The sequence below is a fragment of the Dermacentor albipictus genome, chromosome 4 (assembly GCF_038994185.2).
Source record: "Dermacentor albipictus isolate Rhodes 1998 colony chromosome 4, USDA_Dalb.pri_finalv2, whole genome shotgun sequence".
In the NCBI taxonomy this organism is placed as follows: domain Eukaryota; kingdom Metazoa; phylum Arthropoda; class Arachnida; order Ixodida; family Ixodidae; genus Dermacentor; species Dermacentor albipictus.
In genome coordinates this window covers 180845551-180872104 of record NC_091824.1, presented here as the reverse complement: position 1 = coordinate 180872104, position 26554 = coordinate 180845551, and the positions used below count along the sequence as shown (strand labels likewise).

Here is a 26554-nt window from a genome sequence, read left to right as displayed (position 1 = left end):
ATACTTTCATCAGCTAACAGAACTTTTGGCTTCATGAGACGACACTTGCGTGACGCCCCGCAGAACGTAAAACTACTAGCTTTCAAATCCCTTATCAGACCGAAAGTCGAATACGCATCACCCATCTGGAATCCATATCAAGTCTATCTAGTTAACGAGCTCGAGTCCTTTCAAAACCGCGTCGTCAGATACATCCATTCCTCATACTCATACGACGTAAGCGTATCATCCTTAAAAGCAAAATCTGATCTACAGCCCCTTGCACGTCGCCGTGCTACTGCTAGCCTTTGCCTCTTTCATAAGTTTTTTTACAGTACCTTATTTCACGAGCCATATATCACACCACCCGCACGCATATCTCTACGAACTGGGCACCCATTACAAGTCTTACGCCCACGCTCCCACACAACTACATTTTCCTCGTCTTTTTTTTCCCGCACAGCATCAGATTGGAACGCCCTTCCCCACCACGTAGCTGCAATCACTTGCCCGACATCGTTTCTGGAAAATGTGTCCTAGTTGGCTAATCATTAACTTGCTTTCTCACGTGTTATTATTTCTGTTGTTTTGCACTTGCGAAAATGTAGCTTCAATGTACAATTTTTTCTGTATACCTGTGTTTATATTTGTATATTAATCTGTACCCACCCCTTATGTAATACCCCTAGCAAAGGGGTCTTTAAGGAAATAAAACTGAACTGAACTGAACTGAACAAAGTGAATGTCTCGATTGACGGAATACCGACCATGGCGTTAGTTGATACTGGGGCGACTGTGTCTGTGATGAGCCTCGCTTTCAAAAACCGGCTAGGCCACAAAGTTATGTTTTCTTGGAACGACGGTATTACCTTTCGTGGAGTAGGCGGCGAGTGGCTTCATCCCCTTGGTGTTTGTGCTGTGAGTGTTTTGTTGGCTGGGAAAGTGTTTGTGTCGGAATTCCTTGTTCTTTCTCGGTGTTCGCACGACGTTATTCTTGGTATCGATTTTCTTGACGTTATTCTTGGTATCGATTTTCTTGAACAGTGCGGTGCTTCCGTGGACTGTGGTTGTGGCGAAATCTCATTCAACAAGTTATTTATATCAGCACATTCCGAACAAAGCTTGGGTGGTGAAGACGGGGACACAGACACACTCAGTGTTCTTGATGAAGTGATTGCACCATCGTGGTGCCTGACGCCCGTTCGTGTTTCTACAACTACTGTTGATGCTGATTGTGTTGACCTTGTAGTTAGGCCTCTCCGCGTAAACTGTGCTAAAAAAATATACTCATGCCCTGCTCTGTCGTGTGCATGACGAAAGCAGTTGCCACATTGTGGGCGCTGAACTGTTCCGCCATGCCGGTTGTCCTTCCTCGCGGTATGAAAATCGCTCTTTTCGATGAAGCCTCATGTAGCTCAATAGTGGCACTAACTACGGACGTCTCTGCAGCTTGCTCTTCTTGCGATAATTGCCATTCTGAAGAGCTAATGCTTGGCATGATCAGCAAGGCTCTCAGTACATCGGAACGGCAAGCACTGGTACAAGTCCTTGCCAGGCTTAAGGCTGCATTCGACTTCACGCATGGAGATGCACCCCTTCATTTACCGTCGTCCCGCGCTCGTCACAGAATAGACACCGGCTCAGCACACCCCATCCGCCAGAAGCCCTACCGAGTGTCATCATCCGAGCGCAAAGTTATTGCCGAGCAAGTCAAGGAGATGATGAACAAAGGTGTCGTTCAAGAGTCATCTAGTCCATGGGCAGCCCCAGTAATCCTGGTCCAAAAAAAAGATGGCTCCTGGAGATTCTGCGTGGATTACCGACATCTAAACGCAGTGCTACGTTTCGCCTACGACGCGCGATATGGCCGGCGCGGATGCAACGGACGCCGGGGCTTCGTTCAAAGCGGCGGACATTTTGGCCCGTTCAGAGCTGCCGCAGAGCCTCCCCGCCAAGCGCGTCCAGGCGTGTTTCAGTGCCACGTGTCTTCGTGTGTGCGTGTGAGTGTGTGTGCCCACGCTTGTCAAAGCGCGGCAGCCGGGGAGAGGAGCTCCCCCAGTGTGAAGCGAGGAGGTCTGACCGGCGCCGGCCCGGCTGATGCGTCACCTCCTTGTCCCAACGTGTCTCTCAGCGTGTCTGTGCCCCACCGTCACGTGACCTAGTCCCGTGGCCTTCCCTCTTGCCCTCAACTTCGAGAGTATAAGAGCAGGTGCCCCCGGACGCTAGGAGAGAGGCTCCGATTTCTTCTGTTGAGTAACGTGCTCTCCCGTCTCTCCACTTCGGTCGACCTGACTGCCCGCTCTTTTGCGATGCTAGAATAAACAAGTTGTTCTGTTAGCGGTCGACTCATGCTTTGCCGGGACCTTCGGATGCTTCCAGTGTGCCCCAGGCTGCCAGGCCAACGCTACCCTTGGGGCTTGCGACCCATTTGCAACAACGGGCGCCAGCGGTCCGATTGCAATAACGGGTGTCAGCACTGAGGTTCAAAAGCCGGTGCCATCGTTGGGATTCCAACAGCTGGTGGCATCGGTGAGGATCCAACAGCTGGTTGCCAGCGGTGGGATCGCGACAACGGAGGCCAGCAGCGAAGATATGCGGTTGACTGTATGCTGCGCAGCACAACGACCATCCGGGAGCAGTGCAACGAGCCCTGTGTGATGACTGGCTGCCTGCAGCGGAACGACTGCGCTGAATTCTTGGCTGCGAGGTTTGGTGAGTGTGGGACTTTCTTCTTCTGAGTTTTGCCAGGCTTTTTGTTAGTCAGAAACAGAGCTGGTAATTGTGGTTGTCGTTGCTGCCGGGTTACTTTGCGGCAAGACAATAGTAGGCAGTAGAGAAAGCAGCATTCAGAGCAGCCATGGATTTGAAGTCGTTGCGCAAACCGAAATTGTTGGAGCTTGCAAGAGAGTTGGGTCTGGATGTCTCAGACAAACTCAGAAAACCAGAACTGCTAAGGGCTATTCTTGAGTTAGGAGCTGAGGATGACGAGCTGTCGGAATGCCTTGAGACCATTGAGGAGAGGGAGACGGCAAAAAGACATGAGCTTGAACGAAAAGAACAAAAAGAGAAAGAAAAAGAAGAGCGCGAGCACGCTTTGGAAATGAAGCGTCTCGAGGTAGAGATGGAACGCGCTCGTAATGGAAGTCAGGCACACGGTGCAGGAGAACGAGTATTGTTCAAAATGACTGACCTAATGCGGCCGTTTAAGCTTGGAGAGGACATTGGTTTGTTCCTGGTTAACTTTGAGCGAACGTGCGAGAAGCAGGGGTTCTCTCGGGAAACGTGGCCACAGCGCTTGCTCACTTTGTTACCCGGCGAGGCGGCCGACGTAGTCGCTCGCTTGGAGAGAGAGGAGGCAGAGGATTTCGACAAAGTGAAATCGAGTCTGCTAAAAAAGTACAGGCTGTCAGCGGAAGCGTTCCGTCGGAAGTTTCGGGAAAATGAAAAAGGTAAAAGTGAGTCATATACAGAGTTTGCCTACAGGCTTATGTCAAACATGCAGGAGTGGCTCAAAGAAGAGAAAGCGTTTGGTGACCACGAGAAAGTTCTGCAGTGTTTCGGGCTGGAACAGTTTTATAGTCGGTTACCTGAGAACGTGCGGTACTGGGTCTTGGATAGGCCAGACGTTAGTACGGTGGCTAGAGCCGCTGAGCTAGCCGAAGAGTTTGTGATGCGTCGGGCTCGCGGAGCTAAGGACGGTCAAAAGGGTGAATTTGGCTCCAAGTTTGAGAGGCCGAAGTTCACGCCCATGAGAGCAAAGGGGGACACACGTAGTGGGGACGCGAGTGAAAGCACTCCGACCGAACGTAAGGAGACGGCGGCAGCCAAAGCCGAACGCAGAAAGCGGTTCGAGGCGAGGCAAGCGCGCGTGTGTTATACGTGCCAGAAGCCGGGTCACTTTTCAGCGCAGTGTCCAGAAACAAAAACAAAAGTTGTGTTTTTGTCATTATGCAGCACTGACGAGAACATGAAGCTTCTCGAGCCTTACATGCGAGACCTCCTCGTAAACGGGAAAGAGTGCCGAGTGCTTCGCGATTCTGCAGCTACAATGGATGTAGTTCACCCCTCTGACGTAGAACCCGATATGTTCACGGGCGAGTGCGCATGGATCAAGCAAGCCGGGGAAGCTCATAACGTGTGTCTGCCCGTAGCAAAAGTGCTTACTAAAGGACCTTTCGGAGCACTTGAGACGGAGGCGGCAATGTCATCTATGCTGCCCCCCCAGTACCCGTACCTATTTTCGAACAGGTGTGATCACCTCCTGCGCGAGAAGGGGCTTTTGTTTGGTGAGGCTAGCGTTCAGGCCTTAACCAGATCGAAGGTTCGGGAGCTCGCTGCAAAGGCGGTAGTTGCGGGGCCGACGTTGTCGAACGATGAGAAAGGGTCAGAGGCGCAGCAAGCTGATATTCAGAGCACGCCCGAACTGAATAAAATTGAGCCTGTAGCGTTGAAGGCACCAGATACTGGAGAGGAAATGCCCGACATGGGAAAGTTAGAAGAGCTATCTGAAGATTTGCTCATCGCGCCTACGTCAGACGGACTTAATAGGTTGCTAAAAGTCAGCCGGTCGGCTTTGATAGCCGAGCAAAAGAAGGATGGCAGCCTAGAAAACATACGCTGCATTGTCAAGGAAGGTATCGCCAAGAAAAATGCTCGCTTTGTGGAAAGAGGTGGAGTCCTGTACCGGAAGTATCTAGACCGCAGGGGAGTGGAGTTCGATCAGCTGATCGTGCCTCAATGCTATCGTCAGGATCTGTTGCGCTTGTCGCATGGGGGTTCGTGGTCCGGACACCTAGGAGTTAAGAAAACTAAGGACCGTCTCTTGCAAGAGTACTATTGGCCAGGGTGTTTTCGGGACGCAGACCACTTTGTGAAGACATGCGACACCTGTCAGCGGGTGGGCAAACCAGGGGACAAATCGAGGGCGCCATTGAAGTTGGTACCTATCATTACGGAGCCTTTCAGACGGCTCGTTATTGATACAGTGGGACCTCTGCCGGTAACAGCCACGGAGTACAGACACATTTTGACTGTGATCTGCCCAGCTACAAAGTTCCCTGAAGCAGTGCCGCTTAAAGAACTCAGCTCAGTTGAGATAGTCAATGCACTACTGTCCATATTTGCGCGAGTTGGTTTTCCTGCGAAAATCCAATCAGATCAGGGCACAGTGTTTACTAGCGCTTTGACGACAGCCTTTCTCGAAAGGTGCGGGGTAAAGCTGCTACACAGCTCGGTGCACCACCCCCAGTCGAATTTCGTTGAGAAGCTCCACTCCGTCATGAAGCGCGTGTTGAGAGCATTATGGTTTGAACAACTAACTGACTGGGAGCTGTGTCTGCCTGGGTTGATGTTTGCATTGAGGACCGCGCCGCATGCGGCTATGGGGTTTTCGCCAGCTGAGCTAGTGTACGGTCGCTCGCTGCGATCTCCGCTTCGCATGCTTCGAGACGGATCACTGCCCTCTCCAATGGCTGCAGACCATCTGTTCCACAAATGGCCGCCTCCTGCGCTGGAGCCTCGCTTTGCAACAACATTCCTTCGAGGTGCGTTACAAAAAGGGGAGTCTCAATGGTAACGCCGATGGCTTGAGTCGAAGCCCCTAACGTGGGAATCAGACTCAAAATTGTTTGTTATAGATGTTTTTCTTCCTGAGGCAGGATTTTTAACATATTGCTTTTGTGTAGTGTTTCAAAGTGATGATGAACTTTCTAGTGCAATTTTCCGATTTGTGGACGCGTTCTGAGTGCTGCTATAGACTACTGTAAGGAACTAGGCAGTAGTATAAAAAGGGGAAAGAGCCTGGCATGGCTTAGTGAGGGTTGTGCCGTGCTTGCTGACTGAGCGGCTGAGTTTCGGCGCAGTTCTAACGCTTGCTGGGAACGAGAACAAAAATGGCAACTCTCCTGAAGTCACTTTGCAGTGTCCTGTGTGAACCTGAACGTGAGAACGAGGCCTTCTCAGTGCGCTGCGCTCAAGAAACGCCGAGGGACGACCGACTTCGGTTATGAGCATCATCGAGCGACATCCCTCCGGACAGCGGATGCAGTCCCCTGACCATCGGGATCTCCCTCCCCCGGCGGGGCGGTCTGTTACGTTTCGCCTACGACGCACGATATGGCCGGCGCGGATGCAACGGACGCCGGGGCTTCGTTCAAAGCGGCGGACATTTTGGCCCGTTCGGAGCTGCCGCAGAGCCTCCCCGCCGAGCGCGTCCAGGCGTGTTTCAGTGCCACGTGTCTTCGTGTGTGCGTGTGAGTGTGTGTGCCCACGCTTGTCAAAGCGCGGCAGCCGGGGAGAGGAGCTCCCCCAGTGTGAAGCGAGGAGGTCTGACCGGCGCCGGCCCGGCTGATGCGTCACCTCCTTGTCCCAACGTGTCTCTCAGCGTGTCTGTGCCCCACCGTCACGTGACCTAGTCCCGTGGCCTTCCCTCTTGCCCTCAACTTCGAGAGTATAAGAGCAGGTGCCCCCGGACGCTAGGAGAGAGGCTCCGATTTCTTCTGTTGAGTAACGTGCTCTCCCGTCTCTCCACTTCGGTCGACCTGACTGCCCGCTCTTTTGCGATGCTAGAATAAACAAGTTGTTCTGTTAGCGGTCGACTCATGCTTTGCCGGGACCTTCGGATGCTTCCAGTGTGCCCCAGGCTGCCAGGCCAACGCTACCCTTGGGGCTTGCGACCCATTTGCAACAACGGGCGCCAGCGGTCCGATTGCAATAACGGGTGTCAGCACTGAGGTTCAAAAGCCGGTGCCATCGTTGGGATTCCAACAGCTGGTGGCATCAGTGAGGATCCAACAGCAGTGACGAAGAAGGATGTCTATCCACTACCGCGAATCGATGAAGTCATTGATTGCTTACACGCTGCTTCTTACTTCTCGACACTTGATTTGCGATCGGGGTATTGGCAAATACCTATGGACCCTGCCGACAAGGAAAAGGCCGCTTTCGTGACTCCAGATGGCCTATTCGAATTTAATGTTATGCCTTTTGTCCTTTGCAATGCTCCTGCCACCTTTGAAAGATTCATGGACACAGTACTACGTGGTCTAAAGTGGGAAATATGCATGTGTTACCTCGATGATGTTGTAATCTTTGGCCGCACGGTTGAAGAACATAACGAACGCCTCAGCCTCGTTCTCGACTCCATTGAGAAAGCTGGACTGGATCTAAACTCAAGAAAGTGTCGGTTCGGCGAACGTCAAACACTAGTCCTGGGACACTTAGTCGACAAGGATGGCGTCAGACCCGATCCTCGTAAGATTGAAACAGTGAGCTCCTTCAAGCCACCGCAGTCAGCACGAGAACTCCGCTCATTCATTGGCCTATGTTCGTATTTTCGTCGTTTTGTTCCCCGGTTTGCCGACATCGTTTACCCGTTGACAAGCATTTTGCGACAAAATGCATCCTTCCATTGGACACCAGAGTGTGACGCATCATTCTCTCAACTGAAGTTTATACTAACGTCAGCACCTCTCTTGCGTCACTTTGATCCATCTTGCCCGACTGAAGTTCACACTGATGCTAGTGGAATCGGGATAGGAGCGGTGTTTGTACAACGTCACAGTGGCGCAGAACATGTTGTCACATATGCCAGCCGTTGTCTGAGCAAATCCGAACGCAATTATACGGTTACGGAACAGGAATGCCTGGCAGCCGTTTTCGCCGTACAAAAGTTTCGCTGTTATCTTTACGGTAGACTACTCAAGATTATCACCCACCATCATTCTTTATGCTGGCTGGTCGGTTTGCGTGATCCCTCTGGTCGCCTCGCACGTTGGGCGCTGCGCCTCCAGGAATACGACTTTGTGGTATCGTACAAGAGTGGCCGTCGTCACGCTGACGCAGACTGCCTCTCTCGGATTCCTCTTGCGACTACCGACTGCGATGCTGAGAATTTCGACGACTGTCTCGCTGCTGTTACTCTTACGTTCCCTGACGCAGCAGACTTTGAGCGAGAACGGGATGATGTTACCTTAATGAGAGCAGCATTCCGGGCAAGTTGGTAATCCATTGCTTAAAAGATATTGCGCGACATAAAAAACGACACGGACGTGAAAGAAGACGACACACCAAGCGCAATGTTACCCTTGAGCCGCTTTTTGTCGCCGCCCGTACTTCTAAAGGCAGCGGTCGCTTTACTGTCCGTGATAAATTGCTGTACAAAATTAATTACTCCGGGCATGGAGCGCGTTTTCTGCTTGTTGTCCCCGAGAGTCTCCGCTCCGACGTTCTATGCGCCATGCATGACAATGTGCCATCCGGCCATTTCGGCTTCGTACGAACGCTGCACCGCAAGCAGGAGCGCTTTTACTGGCCCAAGATGTACGAAACAACCAAGCGCTATGTCGCTAGTTGTGAAACGTGCCAACGTCACAAGCGACCAACCACTGCAGCCCCGGGTCCCCTTCGGCCATTGACACCGCCCAGTACGCCGTTCGAGCAAGTAGGCATTGACCTTTTGGGTCCATTCCCGTTATCCAACAACAAGAACCGCAGGATAATTGTCTGCGTAGACCATCTCACACGGTATGCAGAAACTGCAGCCATACCGTCTTCCACTGCTGCTTGCGTGGCGGTGTTCCTGCTCCGTTCCGTGGTCCTTCGTCATGGCCCACCACGTGTCATCATCAGCGACCGTGGTCGCCAGTTCACGGCTGATGCCATTGAAGAGTTGCTTCGTTTGTGCACTTCACAGTTTCGTCATTCCACGCCATATCATCCACAGACCAATGGCCTCGTCGAAAGGACTAACAGAACGCTGACTAACATGCTTGCCATGTACGTCTCCTCCAATCATAAGAACTGGGACGATGTGCTGCCTTTCATCACCTATGCGTACAACACGGCGAAGCACGAAACCACAAACTATAGCCCATTTTATCTCCTGTATGCAAGGTTACCGCGAAGCCCTCTGGACACTTTCTTACCTTTCGATCTGCACAGTGATGATTCTGTATCGGAGACTTTGTGTCTCGCCGAAGAAGCGCGTCGAATAGCTCGTATTCGTACTCTGGCCTCGCAAAGTCGTTCGAAAGAGTGATACGATGATCGTCACGTACAAGTATCGCTGCAAAAAGGTGACTTAGTCCTTCTTTGGACACCGCAACGCAAGCGTGGATTGTGCCAAAAGTTCCTGTCACAATATTCAGGCCCATATGTAGTTGTGGACCGCCTGAGCGAACTCACTTACGTCATAGCTCGCCTACTGTGCAATGGTCGGCGATCAAGCAGAACTCAGCTGACTCATATTGCTCGCCTGAAGCCTTTCTACCCTCCTTGTCCATCCTGACTCGCCCCACGGGCTTCGTCTGCTTGCGGGGAAATGTAACAGATACGAAAGGCATGGACAAGAAGAGAAGAAAGAGAAGACGAAGAGAATGAGGAGTTTGAGAGGCCGGGCTGCGCTGCGATCACGCTACGACCATCGTCCATCTCCTGTAAATAAAACCATACCTTCACAACTCATCGTAATAATATGTTAAGTCTTCTCTAACAGCCTTACTTCTGTGACCAGTGCCGATTCTTCTTCCTTAGAGGCCTTCCTTCCGCCAATTGGCTCCAAACTCCCACCTGCCCAGCGGGCCCAACTCTTGGAGCTGCTCGACTACTTTCGTATGTCATTCGATCATAAGCAATTTTCCTTAGGCCACACATTCACGATCGTTCTCGACATTGACACCGACACTCATGCACCCCTACGCCAGCATCCATATCGAGTTTCTCATGGTGAACACGTCATTGATTGACAACATGCTTCATCGTGGCGTTATTCAGCCCTTACACAGCCGTTGGGCCTCCCCAGTTGAAGAAAAAGGACGGTAGAATCAATTTTTGCATTGATTATAGGCACCTTAAAGGGCCCCTGAAACGGTTTGGACAAATTTTGTAGACGCGTAGGGTTCAGCTTAAGCAGAACATTCGCACCACAATTTAAGTGAAGCGTTACGTATTAATGGAGCTACAAGCGATTAGAAGTTACCCTCCTCCCTAGCCATGCTTTTCCTCCTCAACTCGTTTGCCGATCAAGTGGGGCTAAGCTCCACTTTCACTGGTTCAGCGTCACAATGCGACGTCACATCGTCCACTTTCGGTTGTTTTGGAGCCTGCCCCCACCCGTGCAAGACCTCTCCGCTAGCCGCTTGGCCGTCGACCCCAAGCGAGAGCTATCGAAGCGGCGTGCGTTGCGAGCATTCTGTCGTAGCGCCGAACGTGTCTTGTATTCCGGTAACCACAGGCAAGCTGGTCATTTCGGCAAATGACTGGAGGCATAAACGCAAGCTGATGAAGGAACTTCAGCGTAGACGTACGTGAGCGGCCTGATCGATCTGCACGGTTCATACACTTGTTAGCGCAGCGCTTAACCAGCCAAACAAAGCGCTAATATTGCTCTAACCAAGTGTAAAACATTTTAAACATTTATAAAAACAACGTGCTGATGATTACACTCTGCAAAAAATACACACCAGCAGCAAAGAATACACTTCGTTGCTGCTACTGTGTATGGTTGAGTTCTATGCCACCAGGTGGCTGCACCGTGCAGACCATTCACATTTGCCCTTCTGCTCATCTCATGGCTCATCCCGTTACGGCACAGTCAAGCGGCCAGACCCTGTCCCCTTGCGCTTGCGTTTGCCCTAATACCGGACTCGTGAAACGCTATTGCGTTAGTAATCTTCCGGTGTAAAGTGACGGCCACAAACACGCAAATCCTGGCGCCGATTGGATAGCGGCAGTCCGATGCGCAGCAGCCAGTTCGCTCGTACGCTGCCTTGCAGAGGGACACGATGTCGCAGCTTGACACATTGCCAGTTGCTACGTTTGCAGTCCACAAGGCAACAAAGTCGAATCGTAGTGCTCGCGAAAAGACTGAGACCGACTCTGACCGCGGAGCTCTCGTCAAAATTGAGTACGTTGTAACACAAGCAGACGACACTTGCTGTGTGCCGGAAGTGCTTAAGTGTACATAAAATTATTCTTGTGCATTCTTGTGCATTCTCCTTATGTTACTTTCTTTTCATAAAAACAAATTAACTAACATCCCAACTATTATGAAGATCATTTGTTTACCATAAAGTTGGAAAAATTATTGATCACGCGCCCTTGTCAGCCAATCGGATAGCTCGCCCCACTGACGTCGTATGGGTGATTTCGGTCATATGGGTAGGGGTGGCTTAAAATTCCGCCGAGCAGTGCGCTGCGATCGGCAGCGATGTGCATTTTTAAAACCTTATAATAAATTACATGCTTTACGCGGAGCACTTAGATGTCAATTAATGATCAGAAGGACCTACTCTAACGACTCAGTACGTTTCTAGAAAATCGTCAAAAGCATTTCAGGGTCCCTTTAACAAGATCTTGCGAAAAGATGTCTATCTGCTGCCCAGAATTGACGATGCTCTTGACTGCTCGCAAGGAGCAGAGTTCTTTTCCTCTTTGGACTTTCAATCTGGATACTGGCAGGTCCCTATGAATGAAGCTGACCATCTGAAGACTGCGTTTGTAACCCCAGATGGTCCATATGAGTTTAATGTGATGCTGTTCGGCCTTTGTAATGCGCCTGCCACCTTCGAACATCTCATGGACAACATTCCAAGAGGTCTCAAATGGCACATGTGTCTTTGCTACCTGGAAGATGTTGTAGTCTTTTTGAAGGACTTTGGCTCCCATCTGACCCGCCTCGCAAGCGTTGACTTGCCTTTCACACGCTGGACTGCACCTTAACTTGAAGAAGTGCCACTTTGCCGCCCGTCAGCTTACCATCTTAGTCCATGTTGTCAGCAGGGATGGTGTCCTTCCAAACCCTGCAAAACTTCGCATCGTTGCCGACTTCCCCAGACCATCTACACTAAAGGAACCCTGTAGCATTATAGGCCTGTGTTCGTACTTTTGTTGATTTGTGCGTAACTTCGCATCCATAATCGCCCCTATAACGCAGCTGCTTGCCAACAGCACCGGCATTTAAGCATGATCTACTGCTTTTGAAGACGTGTTCACCATATTATGCCATCTTTTGATATCCCCACCTATCCTATGCCACTTTGACCTGGACGCTCCTACAGAAATCCACAGGGATGCTAGTGGAGTAGGCCTCGGCGCTATTCTTGCCCAGCATAAGTCTGGCTTCGAAGAGTACGTCGTCTCTTACGCCAGCCACACTCTCACCAAAGCAGAAACTAATTATTCAGTCATCGAAAAAAGAATGTCTTGCAATCGTTTGGGCAATCACCAAATTTCGCCCTTACGTTATGGCCATCCATCTGACGTGAACGATCACCATGCCCTGTGCTGGTTGTCGTCATTAAAAGACCCATCTGGCGGCCTAGCTCGTTGGGCGCTTCATCTACAGGACTATGACATCCATGCTGTCTACCAGTCAGGCCGTAAGCATTCGGATGCCGACACTCTTTCGTGCTCACTACTGCCCTATGAGCATGGTACTCCGTCTGTCTCCAGCTACGATTCTTCGTCTCTTACATTCCAGCAGGGCATCGCAGGGATCCTTGGATAGGCTCTCTTCTAGAGTATTTATATAAACCGTCACCATGCACCACCGACCGCTCGCTTCGTCACACTGTTCGCCACTTTTCCACCTGCAAAGATCTCCTGTACCACCACATTTGCCTAACTGATGACCGTAAATGGTTGCTAGTGATTCCTCGCCATTTACGTTCCGATGTATGTTCCTCTTCTCATGTGGATACGCAGTGCGCCCATGCCGGTGTGCTAAATACGTATGCACGCTTACAGCTTCGATATTGCTGGCGAGGAATGTACCTCTCCATTCAGCAGTACGTCTACTCATGCTCTAAGTGCCAAAAGAGCCCACCTCACAAGACAACAGGGCCGTTTCAACCATTGCCTTGTTCCTCCCGGCCTTTGGACCATATTGGCATTGATTTGTACGGCCCTCTACCGTACACCCCAGATGGCAACCGCTGGGTGATCGTCGCTGTGGGCCACCTCCCGCGCTACGCTGAAACTTGAGCGCTCCTGGCGGCCACAGCACGTGAAGTCGGCTTGTTCATCCTTTGCAACCTTGTTTTTCGACACGGTGCACCTCACGAGCTACTGAATGACTGTGGTCGTTCACTTCCATCCGAAGCTGTTAAAGCCCTCCTTCGCGAATGCAACATTGTCCATAGAACTACAAGCGCCTATCATCTGCAAACCAATGGGGTATGACTGAACGCTTTAATCGTACTCTCGGTGACATGTTCGCCATGTATGTCTCCACTGACCACACTAACTAGGACCGTATCCTCCCCTTCGTTACATACGTTTACAATAGTGCCACTCAGTCTACTACGGGATTCTCTCCCTTCTTTCTTCTTTATGGTCACGAACTTTCCTAGTTTATGGTCACAATTCTTTTGTATCACTCCGACACTTCCAAATCTATGACCCTATTTGAAGCCACCCCTTATGCCGAAGAATGTCGTCAGATCGCTTGCTCACTCACCGCTGTTGTGACTTCGGGGTGGAGGACGAAAGACATACTTTTACCGCAGACGAAGAAGAAACGAAAAACTTTATACAATATTTGCAGATAGTGGATGATAGAGTACATGTAGCTGCAAGAGCGCATCAGATTGACTGGGCGGCTGGAAGCAACTCTGTCTTCTCACAATGGGCTGGCTCTCCCTTAAATCCCTTTGGCAACTCCTCGTCGGCACTCGTCGGCAGGAACCAGGCGGGGCAGGGTGATGACGTTGCCCCCAATGAATTCTTCATTCGTCACGGAGAAGGCTGGGCTCTTCTTGAAGTCGCCTCCCGTGTTGAATTGTTGACTCGTCGCGGAGAAGTGAGAGCTCCCGTCGCCTCGCTGATATGCACGTAGTATGGCAGCTTCCGTCGCCTCATATTAGCCCCGTAGTGTACGTATTATGGCAGCTCCTGTCGGCTTGATGATAGGCACGTGGTATGGCACAATATCGTGCAAGACCAGGCCAGCCAGAAACATGGCCGTGACGCAAGCTTGACTTTTCCATCACATTCACCTGGCACGCTGGTATGGATCCGCGTTCCTTCCTCTACTCCTGGCCTTTCTACTAAGTTCAGCTAAAAGTATGACGGCCCTTACTGCGATCTACAACAGATGTCCCCGGTCAACTATGCCATTGAACCTATTCCGCCATCTATGGACCACCGGCGTCGCAGACACGCAACTGTTCATGTCAACTGACTGAAGCCGCACTACGACCCACCAGTGCTGCCTGTTCCATAAGTCGCCAGGATGGCTCCTTTTTCGCCGGGGAGTGATTTTAGTGAAAAATATGGGTGCCAGCAGAAGACAAAGAGGAGGAGGACGGTTGTTGTTGTTGCTCGCGCTCGTCCCGCTCGGCCATTGTCTCTTTCTGTGCATTCATATAAAACGCCAAGTGCATCTAGCCTTAAACCTTTGAGGGTCAATGACGTAAATATAAGGCGCTGGGAACAAGTCCAAAAATGGCCGATGCCGTATACTTATGCCGCTGTCTGTACGTTTAAAAAGTGCGCCAAATTCGCATTGCGCATTGGTGCACGCGCGAGCAGCGGCGGTTCGGGGTTTGTTCTGCGGGCAGTTTCGGCTTCTTGCGCTTTCAAAACTGATGGCTATCTCATTACTAATCGCTCAAAGAGCTACCGCCTCTTTCTCACTTGTTTAGTGCTCACGAGGGTGCGCATAGGAAGGATGCCGCCATGCATGCGTTTCCGTTGCTTTTTTTTTTTGACACTCGCGAAAACTAATTGCCCCTGGTTGGCGATAAGGTGAATATTAGCGGAAGTTTGTCACATGTTGCGCTTTTTGACGAGCACACAACCACACAATTTTCTTGAGTGCGCGCACCTATGCAGTTCGATTACGCTATGGATGCAACATTTGAGTCTTGCAAAATACTCCCGTGTGCGCATTTTCAAGGCCTTGAACTATGTGTATAAGAATGCATAAAAATTTTTAATTCTTATAAGAGTATTTTCTTTTTTTATTGTTGTTATTCATGAATGAAGAGTACATATATACCAACGCAAAATATATTTTTTTCACTTTATGGTCACCCTAAAAAAATTACGGCAAATTTTTTTTCGAAATAAGCCCCTAAGAATTGAAATCTGCAATAAAAAAATCAACCGTAGGTGGTCGCATACGGTGAAAAAAATCGACCCTCAAAGGGTTAAACGCATAGTATCAATCTTACGTATTTATGTCTTAAAAATAAATGTCTTTCTTTATTTTCCCTTTTTTTTTAATGCCGCACGGTGATCTTACATGCATTGCGTCCGCAGTGTCAGCTTTCATTCTGCTATGTTATTGTTGTTCCTTTGAGGAACAGATATGTTCCTTGTTCTTCAAGCAGCATGTGTCTTGTGTACTTTTGTGCATACAGTTTTCTATCACTACGTCTTGCAAAACGCAGACAGAAAAACATATGTAAACTTGCTGCTTGCAGTTTTAAACAAATAAAACATATCTGCCCCAACCGGCTTCCAGACAGTTTTACCTGAACTAATCTGACAGAAAAAATAACGGAGTGCAATATTCCGTTCCCATTTGTGTTTTCCTCGTGCAATACAATGCCGAATAATTGGTATGGAGGTTACGGAGTCCTTTATTGGGGTTGGACTTCGGGCACCGAAAATAGTTTTTATTTGGCCTTTCCAAATACTAACCCTTGGCCTGTAAGCCATGTTTCTTTTCCAGTCCAGGCTTAAAAGAAAAAAAAAAAGGAAACGGCACAGTATTAATTAGTAGCTATAGTGGCTATGATATTACGCTGCCAAACTCAAGCTAGCAGATTCAATTCAGGCCACAGAATGCAATGGGGTCAAAATGGAAAAACACCTGTGTACTTATATTTAGGTGAATATTAAAGAACCTCAAGTGGTGAAAACTAAACCGGGTGCCTCATAAGCAAATTGTGGTATTGCCACAAATAATGCCAGAACTTGTTTTATCTAAAAAAACAAGGTAAAGGTGTCCTACTTTTTCCAGGGGTGTAAACAAAATGAAATTGTTCTCCAGTCTGATTTCCCAAGGAAACAGGTTACACTTATTTTATATTTCATACCTGCATGAAACGCTGTTCCCAACTGCACGACGGTTCAACTGAGCAGCTTGTAAATTGTAAACGGCTGCTTTCAGTTATCCAGCACACTATGATAATGACAGTAATGAAGTAATTAAAGGAATGGCATGCCTCACATACACATGAAGATATATGTAGATTTGTTGTGTTTCTTCAATGAGACCAATGTGATATCACATGCACCACTCAGTTTTAATGGGATGCAAATATGATAAGACTGTCCAAAAAAATTAATTTCCTTGCCTGAATCGAGTTGGCAGATTTACAGGCTGCCCAAAAACTGGGACTTTTATATTGAATGACAACTAAGAACTTGTTAAGCAGAAGTTATTAACCTCCATGCATTAATTTGCTATAGGAACGACACGTCCCTCCCCAAGAGTCGCGATTCTCCAGTCGCGGAATCATTTGGAACAGTCCTCACTTGGATCGGTCGCTCACCCTCGAGGCTTCAAAATGCTGTTATGCAACATAATCAAACAGAAATTATAATTGAAATGCTGTTGTTCACATTAGCGTCCAATCATTCCATTGATTCCTTCTCTCGGAAAGCCCAATGGTCCACCTGGGGCTGGTTCCATCTGGAGTGTACTGGTATTGTATCACACTCTAGTTCCATCTGTGCTAAGGCATAAAGCCACAGGCTGTCCCTCAATGCTGCCATCAACAACTTGAGGCACTGGGACACTGAATATGGCAAATCAGTTCTGCGGAAGCCCACAAGGTGGACGAAAGTACATGAAAGAGAAAAATTGGTGTTCACCCAAATTGCAGGATGAAGCTACAAAGGAAACCCATATGGGCTTCTCAGAAAGAAAAACTCGCAGTTGAAAAATTTATCCTGGTCTGGGACTCGAACCCGGGACCATTGTCTTTCTGTAGCAGTCGCTCTATTATCAGAGCTAACCAGGAGACTAGCCGATCGCAGAGCGAGGGCGAATTATTCAGTGTCCCAATGCCTCAAGTTGTTTATTATTTCGCTCTCGCTCCGCGATCAGCTAACCTCCTCGTTAGCTCAGATTGTAGAGCGACCGCTGCAGAAAAGTGTTGCGACATCACCAGTAATTTTCGTGGCATATTTGTATGCTCACAAGCTACTGCTGGCTGCGCATGTGCCGAGAAATAGTATGCTTATATACGCACCCAAGCATTATGTTATCTCATCTTGCTGTTGAGCTGAGGCTGCCAGGATGCACCTTGATAATAAAGTATCTTCTAACCAGTGCCTGGTGTCAAGCTACAAGTGGCGACGAGAATGGGATTTGCGCCAGGTTTCTAGGATGCCCACCACAAGCAGGCTGAACGGAAGCATAGCTACCCTGTTGGGAAGCTACCGGAGTTCCAACCAGATGATGGCAAATTTGAAGTGTACCTGGAGCAGTTCAAAGTATTTGCCATGGCCAACGACATAGCCATGGTCAAGACGCTCTTGGTCTTCTTAACGACTATAGATGAGAAGGCGTACGTCATGCTGCAGAGCTTGCTGTTGCCTAAAACACAAGCTAAGCTGTCATTCACGGAAGTTGTAAATGTTCTGAAGAAGCATTACACTCCTAAGCACTTCTTAGTCATGGAACGGTATCGCTTTCCCCAGCAAAAGCAAGAGCCACATGAGACAGTCGAAGATTTCACAGTCAAATTGAAGAAACTCGCTGGAATATGTGAATTTCGCACTTTTTTGACCGAAGCTCTGTGGGACCAGCTCGTTTCTGGGCTATGTACCAAGGGGAGTATGGTGCAGACTGTTGGCAATGCCAAACGACGAAGTTACATCGTAACGGGTGTGCAGCATAGCGATAGCCATGGAAGCGGCAAAGCAAGACACGACAGAAATGCTGCAACCGAACGACAAAGGAGCACCTGAATAAACAAAAGACATCCATTGGAAACAAAGTCGCGCAACAGAACAAAACACCAATGAGAGAAATGCCGGCCAAGTCCAGCCTCGCAAAAGCAAAGGGGTCAGCGAAAGAAGAAACGAAACTAATGTGTCATCGATGCAGAGGACAGCATTCACCTTCGAGTTGGCAATTTCTGAACAGTACCTGTTATAAGTCTATGAAAAAGAGCCTTATTGCCAAAATGTGCAAATTCAAGCTTGTCTACAATGTAGAGAGTGAAGAGTGCAACAACAATCTATTCACTTTGTGTCACCTGAACCAGAAGGAAGGCACGCCTACCATTTTACTTGATAAAGTGGTACCCACTGAACTTGACACGGGCGCAGCAGTGTCAATAATGTCAGAGGTAGAGTGTGCTAAACACTTTCCAAATGCCTCTTGCAGACAAGCAAATTTCAAATTAGCCACATACGATGGCACGGCAGTCCCTGCAGCAGGTGTCATGGATGTAAAGGTGTAATACCAAGACCAATGCTTCGAACTGCCACTGGTCATAGCGAAAGAAGCACAGGGAGCAAGAATGCGCATATTGTTTGGCCGAGATTGGCTTTCCAAAATCAAAATAAGTTGGCCTAAGGTCTTGCCTGTAAAGGCGTTTGATAAGGAGGCATCACTTGCTGAGAAATTTCCCAAAGTGTTTGACGTGAGTTTTGGTACCATTAAAGGATTCAAATGCAGCATTGAATTGAAGGATGATGCGTGCCCTATATTCATGAACGTGCGACTAGTGCCATACGCTTTGCACGAGCGAGTCAAGCAAGAATTGGTCAAGCTAGAAACAGCTGGTGTCATGTACAGGATCCAACACAGCACATGGGCAATGCAGCTTGTTACTGTCCCAAAACAGAACACGCAGGAATTGCAATTATGTGGCGGCTATCGCAGCCTGGTAAATCCAGCAATCAAGGTTGGTCAATATCTCTTGCCACTGCCTGAAGATTGATTGATTTCTTTATTTATTTGTTTATTTATTATACGCTCAGGGCCAAAGGCATTACAAAGGGGAGTGGGTAATATAGGTTACAAAGACAATCAATACAATACAGTAAATTTTGTTAGAACATTATTTCGACATTCTCCAAAATAAACAAAGGTTGTCAGTGCATCACAATATCGTTGGTTATCCTCAATGGTTGCAATATAGGGAGGGAGGCGGTTCCATTCAACAGATGTCTGGGGAAGGTATGACTGAGGTATGGCCTCTTTTTGCATAATGAATCCTTACAATCTAGCTCAGCTTTCTGTCATTCTGAATAAAAGCTTTAGTATTGCTAGGGTTGAGGATTGGGCGAGTTGGTATTGCATTCTAGAATTGGTACAGCGCAACATACAAAGGAAGAAACAAGCCGAGCCTCTGTTCCTTTATCTGGCCGGCTCGGCTTGTTTCTTCCTTTGTATGTTGCGCTATACCAGTTTTAGTATTGCATTTTTTTGATGCCAACCTTGTGCCAATGATCAATGCGATGAGAGATGTATTTCTGTGGTGAAATAAAATCGTCGTGGAGCGTGATGTGATGATACATCTTGTGGAATAGAGTGAGGCAACTGATTTTCCGGCGAGGTTTTAAAGGTGGGAGAGAAAGGTTAGTTTTCATGACTGTGATACTTACGGTATGTATGGTTGTCATTTGAACAGATGAAGCGAATGGAGTTATTTTGGGTAAGTTTGAGAGAAGATACAAGATTTTCATGCCTAGGGTCCCATATACATGACGTGTATTCAAGTTTAGGTCGTATTAATGATTTATAAAGTAGGAGTTTTAAGGACGATGGAGCAGCAGAGAAGTTGCGACGTAAATATCTTAACATGCAATTAGCGTTATTAGTAACGTATTCAGTATGGGCATTCCATGTTAAGTTTCGTGATATATTGTTACGTAGGAAGACGAGAGGTACTGGGATCGATACCCAGCACCTCCACCAGATATGTTATGTAGGAAGACGCAGACGAAAAGCTATGTACAAATGTATTTACAAGGAAAATACGCTGCGCTTGGCCAAGAGGCAACAGCCCGCGCTAGCTTCTAATCGTCGTCGTCGTCTTCACACTGCTGGCCTTTCGTGATCACACATATTGTGCCGTAGCAATATGTATGCCTAGATATTTATATGTTGCTATGGAATTAAGCGGAACGCCATTAAGACAATAAGAAGGGGAAGTGTTAGAGAAGCAATAAACGTGCATGAACTTACAATTGTTAATATTTAATTGCATTTTCCACATTTTGCACCAGTTAGATACCAAATTAGAATTGGTCTGGAGAGTACTAATGTCATTGAGGTTACGTATTTCCCGGAAGATTACACAGTCGTCAGCAAAAAATGGATGGCAGAAGATAGGGTGGAGGGAAGGTCATTAATATAAATTAAAAATAGAAGTGGTCCAAGGACAGATCCTTGTGGTACACCAGTTAGGCTGTTAGTAAGTGGCGAGGTTGTGCCGTTAGTGAAAACAAACTGTCAGCGGTTAAGAAGGAAAGATTGAATCCATCTAAATAAATGTGGATCAAGATTAAGATTAATTTGTAAAGCAACAATTGATGGCACACTTTATCAAAAGCTCTAGAGAAGTCTAAAAAGAGGCAAATCCTTTGAAGTAAACTGTTTTGCACCATGCAAGAAGAGCATGCAGCATGTACCACCGAAAAGATGCAGTCATCACTTGCCTTCCAACATATGCTTCTGAACCTACAATCTGCAAGCTCCAGACGTAGTGCTTTTTCCTTCAGCCTTCTTGCGATATCTCCTTGTTCAAAGAGTGAGAACCACTCTTCACTGAAGCATTAGAAAAAGAAAATTAGCACCAAAATCGAAACTGTTATAACAGGAAAAGCAAGGACCATCATCCATCATTGATACCAAAACAAGATGTACACATGGTGCTTGCCTGTTATGACCAACTACAAAGATTTGCTATTTTTGTCCCAACATGCACCTTTATTAACGTCACCAGCTGCCTTCATTGTGATTGTTTCTTAATTGAAATAGATCAACTTTTCTACACTCATGCAAGTAAAAGGGATGGGCAATTTTATAGGCTACACAGAACAGCAACAAATAACAAGTGAGTTGCAATAACTCAATTTTCTGGTTAATGCAAACAAATATTATAATTTGGTTTAACTATTATGCAGACCTGCCAATCTTAAAATGAAAAAAAGTGCTACTGTCAAAGCAAAGAAAAAAAAACTAAGACTTGGAGAGAAATACTAACAATTGTCCTCTACACAAGATGTACACTGTTCATAAAGATTTGCTTTGTTCTGTAGAAACACCATGTAAGGGTATGCTGCTCTATATCTGCAGCAAGAAAGATGTGCCACAGAAAAGCAGAAAAGGTTGTGATATTTATTCATGAAATATTGATGCAACGGAAGCCAAAATTTCCCCTGCCAGTGGCATTGCTGCCAGTAGGTCTGAATAATCGAGCAGATCCAAAACATCAAGCTTTGAAAATTTGATTGTTGACTACATTTTCATTCTGCCAAGATCAGTTTCACCCTAACTAGTGTGCGAACGAAAAACTGCATTGGTGTCAGTACAGCAATCGTAAGCAATCTCTAGAAAACCGGCATCTTATGATAAAATCATAAATGTTTGCAAGTAGAACTAGTTTTTACACATTCGGAAGCCACTTCATTCAAATGAGGTGTACTGTTAATCAAAGAACATTTATTTCTGAGGGTAGAATGTGAAAAGCAATCAATGGCCGATGTGAAGACATTGATTAGATATTAACAGCCAAAAATTACCCTTGCCTAGTGCCCAAACTACTCTCTGTGCTAATGGGCAGCAGTAAAAAATTATGCCACTGCCCTGGTTGCATGTTTATTATTAAGATATCCTCTGTGTGCAGAGAAAATCTTTTTTTTTTCACCATGGAATTTGGAAAAGGGCAAACACTCATTCTTGTATTTTGTATGAAACTGTTTAGTGTGTAAATCTTTGTATAGTAGCTAATAATTTTGATCTGGGACCATCTCATTCAATTTCAAGTAATTCATAAATCCCATAGTTCAAACAAATATGTGGTCCAAAGGAATTTAAATCAATGCAAGTCAGCTGTACACGCACTAATTCTTGATGAGCTTTCAGCTACATGCTTTTGATATAAGCACATGCTTTACACATCGATACAGTTAATGTAATGCTCTGACAAGCGGTTTCCCACCTTTATGAAACAGTCACTTCTGGCCCTCTCCCCACAAAGCTTCGATGATTAGTTGGTTACTTAGTCATACCCTATGAGCCTGTACATTTTAATGCACTTATTTTAGTAACTACATGGTTAAATTATTACAAGTTTACTTCATTATCTACAAGTTGCGGCTTAATGCATTGTATACCTGTATTTTTTTGAGCAAGTCTGAGAGGCCTCTGAAGCTGCTCCTCTGAAGCCATTGCTGGTGTAGTGGCTGGAAAATGTGTCTAAGGAATCGAAACCTGAAAGATACATTTGCAATGTGTCATTATGGCATGTACAGACAAAAAGTTACATTCTAGAAAGCAAGCTTCAACCGATTTGCAGTTTCTGGACAGGAAAAAATGAAGTCCAACATTAATTTACACAATAATGGCTGACTGATGAACACTGTAATGGAAGTTTCCAGATCAATCTTGAACAGTTCTTTGATGTGCACATAAATTTAGGTAAAAATTCTGGGGTTTTACAGGTGGAAACCACAATTTGATTATAAGGACTGCCACAGTGGGAGACTGCAGATTCATTTTGACCACTTAGGGTTCTTTCACATGCCCCCAATGCACATGGTGCAAGGCCCCTATCAAATGAGAGCAGCATTCCGCGCAAGTTGGTAATCCATTGCTTAAATGATATTGCGCGACAAAAAAAACGACAAGGACATGAGAGAAGACGACACACCAAGCGCAAACTTTCAACTAAGTTTATTGTGCCACTGCGTCGATGTTATATATGGCAGGCAGCGTAGACCGTGCATGCGCTTACAAGAAAGTGAAGTGCGAATTTATGTAACATAGTTACGAGTCATCTGATGCCGCATCCAAGAAACTTAATTCTTTTTCTGTGAGAGCCAGAGATGGGAAGCTAACACACGTATCACCCAATTTCGCGATCATCTGCGCTTCAGATATTTCACGGATGAGCTGCGTGCTGCCACGGGAAACAATCGTGCATTGATCCTCAAGAGGTTTGCATCCACGATCGCGACAGTGGATCGCCAAGAAACCAACAGAGCCGTTTTTTACATTGTTGCTGTGTTCGCGGAGCCAATCATTGAGGCAACGCCCAGTTTGTCCGATATATTTCTTCCCACATGAAAGCCGGAGGTTGTACACCACCCGGTGGACACACTCGACAAACTTTTTGCGGTGATGCTTTCTGCACTTATCGGAAGGGACGACATTTGGATCCGTCAGCCTGCAAAGCCTGTCGGGCTTGTTGGGAGCAGAAAAAACAACTCTTACATTCGCCCTTTGGGCTATCTTTTTCAAGTTGTGGGATATCCCGTGAATGTAAGGTATGACACTTACTTTAGGGCGTATGCCGGGAGGGGCATCAGCAACTGACTTCTGCGTGCTGAATCGTGCTTCTCTCAAAAAGCAGCTCACCCGTGAAATATCTGAAGCGCAGATGATCGCGAAATCGGGTGATACGTGTGTTAGCTTCCCATCTCTGGCTCTCACAGAAAAATAATTAAGTTTCTTGGACGCTGCATCACATGACTCGTAACTATGTTACATGAATTTGCACTTCACTTTCTTGACGTAGTAGTTCTGCGGAAACCCACAAGGTGGAGAGAAGTAATGAATAAAGGGAAAATCAGATATCCACCCGTTCGTAGCAATTGCTACAAAGGAAACCCATACGGGTTCCTCGAAAGAAAAGCCTCATAGTTGAAGAAAAATTTCGTCCTGGTCCGGGACTCGAACCCGGGACCACCGCCTTTCCGGGGCAGCCGCTCTACCATCTGAGCTAACCAGGCGGCTAGCAGATGGCAGGGCGAAGTCGAATTTGTCGACAACCCGAAGCAAAGGCAAGAGTTTGACGTATAGTTCTGCGGAAATCCGTTAGGTGGAGAGAAGTAATGAATAAAGGGAAAATCAGACATCCACCCGTTCGTAGCAATTGCTACAAAGGAAACGCTTACAGGTTCCTCGAAAAAAAAAGCCTCATAGTTGAAGAAAAATTCGTCCTGGTCCAGGACTCGAAACCGGGACCACCGCCTTTCCAGGCAGCCGCTCTACCATCTGAGCTAACCAGGCGGCTAGCAGATGGCAGGGCGAAGTCGAATTTGTCGACAACACGAAGCAAAGGCTTTCACTTTCTTGTAAGTGCATGCGCGGTCTACGCTGCCTGCCATGTATAAAATCGACGCAGTGGCAGAACAAACTTAGTTGAAAGTTTGTGCTTGGTGTGTCGTCTTCTCTCATGTGCGTGTCGGTTTTTTGTTGCGCAATATCATTTAAGGCCCTATCAAACTATGGATGTGGTGGCCCGAATTTTATCCCATATCCTTGTGCTATGCAGGGCAACACCTTTGCCACCCCGGCGGGTATAGATTTCATATGCTTCAGGCATTTGTGAATCCCAATTGAAGAGACAGCCACAGTGGCCTTGAATAGAAACCAAGACCTCGCGTTTGGCAGCAAAACACCAGACTTCCAGAGCTTCTATGCGAAGTATTGTGTTGTGAAGTATACATGCTGCTTTGAAGGAATATTTTATGTTCTTGTAGCTTCATGTGACAACAGCCGTGCGCATGAAGCTGTTCCAATTTCCGAGTTTTACTGCATATGGCGCAACACTGAACCTATGACTTTGGCGAGACTGTGCAACACCTTGCAGACATCTAAAATTATTACAGATGTCCCTACCAAAGAGCGAGCCTGTAAAACAGCACCATGTAAAGGTCATCCCTGAGCTTGCACTATTGCATGAATACTGAGAGGCAGAGCTAGTTTGCACTGATATTGATATGCCATAGCAATGCAACACACTGAAAGCATTAAAGTTAGCTGCGAATGTTTGCTTATTCTTTTTCGTTTGCTGTTAATAACTAATAAGAAAAGTCTTTCAGATGTGATAGGTCGGAATTTTACTGAACACCATAATTCGGTTATACGTTGCCTCTTTCTTATCCCCCCCCCCTCTCCTAAGCGCGTTGTAAACGCGGTTGACACAGTACAATGGTCGTTACATGGCTAGACCTCCATATCGGTTTATAGAACCACGAACTCGCAAACATATAAGAAGAAGCTCCGTTTCGTGACGAAGTTTACTGCCATAGTTGCTACATTTAGATTCAATATAGTTGTTTTTATAACATTCATGCAGCACCTGCTGTTCAACAAGCACACCAGTGAGGCGGAAAAAAAAAAAGAGCGTTTCAGTGTTGTTACACATACTACGTATTCCCCAGGAAGGGAAACGTTACTGTAGGCTGTACGTGCAACACTGACAGCACAAAAAAGCACTCACGACAGTATGCAATGGTAGAAGCATGCGGATTCAATAAACTATAAGCATAGCGACACAATTTGGCCTCCCTTTCGGTAATGGCATTAATCTGCTACACCCTGTTAACAGTGCAGGGAGCAAGCATTGATCGTTAGCAAAGTGCACGCAGCACTTCTCTGATGCGGAAGCTACAGGAAGCATCACAAGTAGTCCCCACCGACTTACCTAGTAAGCTGGTATCCATCACAGTATCTGCAACTCACAGCTGCTTACTCATGACAACACGCTGCAAACGCAAACACGCACAGTGCAAGTTAACTTCAAGCTACAACGCAGAGGTCCAACGTTGTATAGCAGGTCATTGGCTGTCGACTCCAGCCTTGGGGTATGCCTCACGCTGGATGGTTTGTACACAAAAACCGTCCGGAAAGCAGTTGGTCAGTCATGTGATTTACAACTATTTGCACCACAACCCGTTGGCACGGCGAGTAACTTGTTTTAATGAACACGTCAACACGAAGGACAGCGCAAGTTATCCGATAATGCTTCAAGAATTATGGCTCATTCTTCTGACACAATCACAGCCGCGTACCTCCGCCCATAGCCTCCTATATGCTCCGCCAGAGTCGGGGCCCTTTACTAGATTGGGGGAGTGGGCACTGGTCCAACCCACGACCTACTGAACTACAGACCTGCACAGATCTCCCTCCTCCAGCACGCCTGGTCTAGTTCGCCCCTTTTGCCGCTAGGGAAAGAACGTACGAGCAGAGTGGCGCTAGTCATAACCTGTTCGCTGTCGTCTGCTTCTGCGATCTGTTCAGCGCTTGTCTTGCCATTTCGGCAGGCACAAAGCGCTTGTTTTGGCGGTAAATGAATAAATTCACAAATATACAAAAGAAGACAACTTTGCGAATGCTTTGCGTTTGAATAGTGAAACTAGAAGAGGATGAGCGGTGCAAGAAATGTAAACAACGAGCATAGGTGGCCGCTGCAATGCTAGATCAACGGCATAAATTTCCCTTTCCTAGCCTCCTTAAGAGACTGGAAAAATTGTTTAAAAAGATTCATAGAATAATCTAGCTTTCTTTAGTTGATTACAGACAGCCTAATGTCGTAGATGACATTAGGATTTACTACTGTGTGCCGTAGTGAAAGGAAGATGATCTGGTAAAAGT

The 26554-nt window shown here is 47.1% G+C and overlaps 1 protein-coding gene across 2 annotated transcripts in view; it reads right to left on the bottom strand.

Moving 5' to 3' along the window:
• The window catches only part of LOC135896254 (TBC1 domain family member 5-like), a 144988-nt gene extending 118950 nt beyond the window's left edge, over positions 1-26038 (bottom strand). The window contains exons 1-3 of one of the 2 annotated variants that reach the window (XM_065424612.2): positions 25605-26038; positions 22288-22384; positions 20608-20716 (exon numbers count right to left, since the gene is read on the bottom strand). In XM_065424612.2, coding sequence (XP_065280684.2) covers positions 20608-20716; positions 22288-22384; positions 25605-25623 — 225 coding nt within the window. In that variant the 5' untranslated portion in view covers positions 25624-26038. The remainder of the gene's footprint in view (positions 1-20607; positions 20717-22287; positions 22385-25604) is intronic. The other variant, XM_065424611.2, reaches the window with a different exon arrangement.
• Positions 26039-26554: the final 516 nt, after the last annotated feature.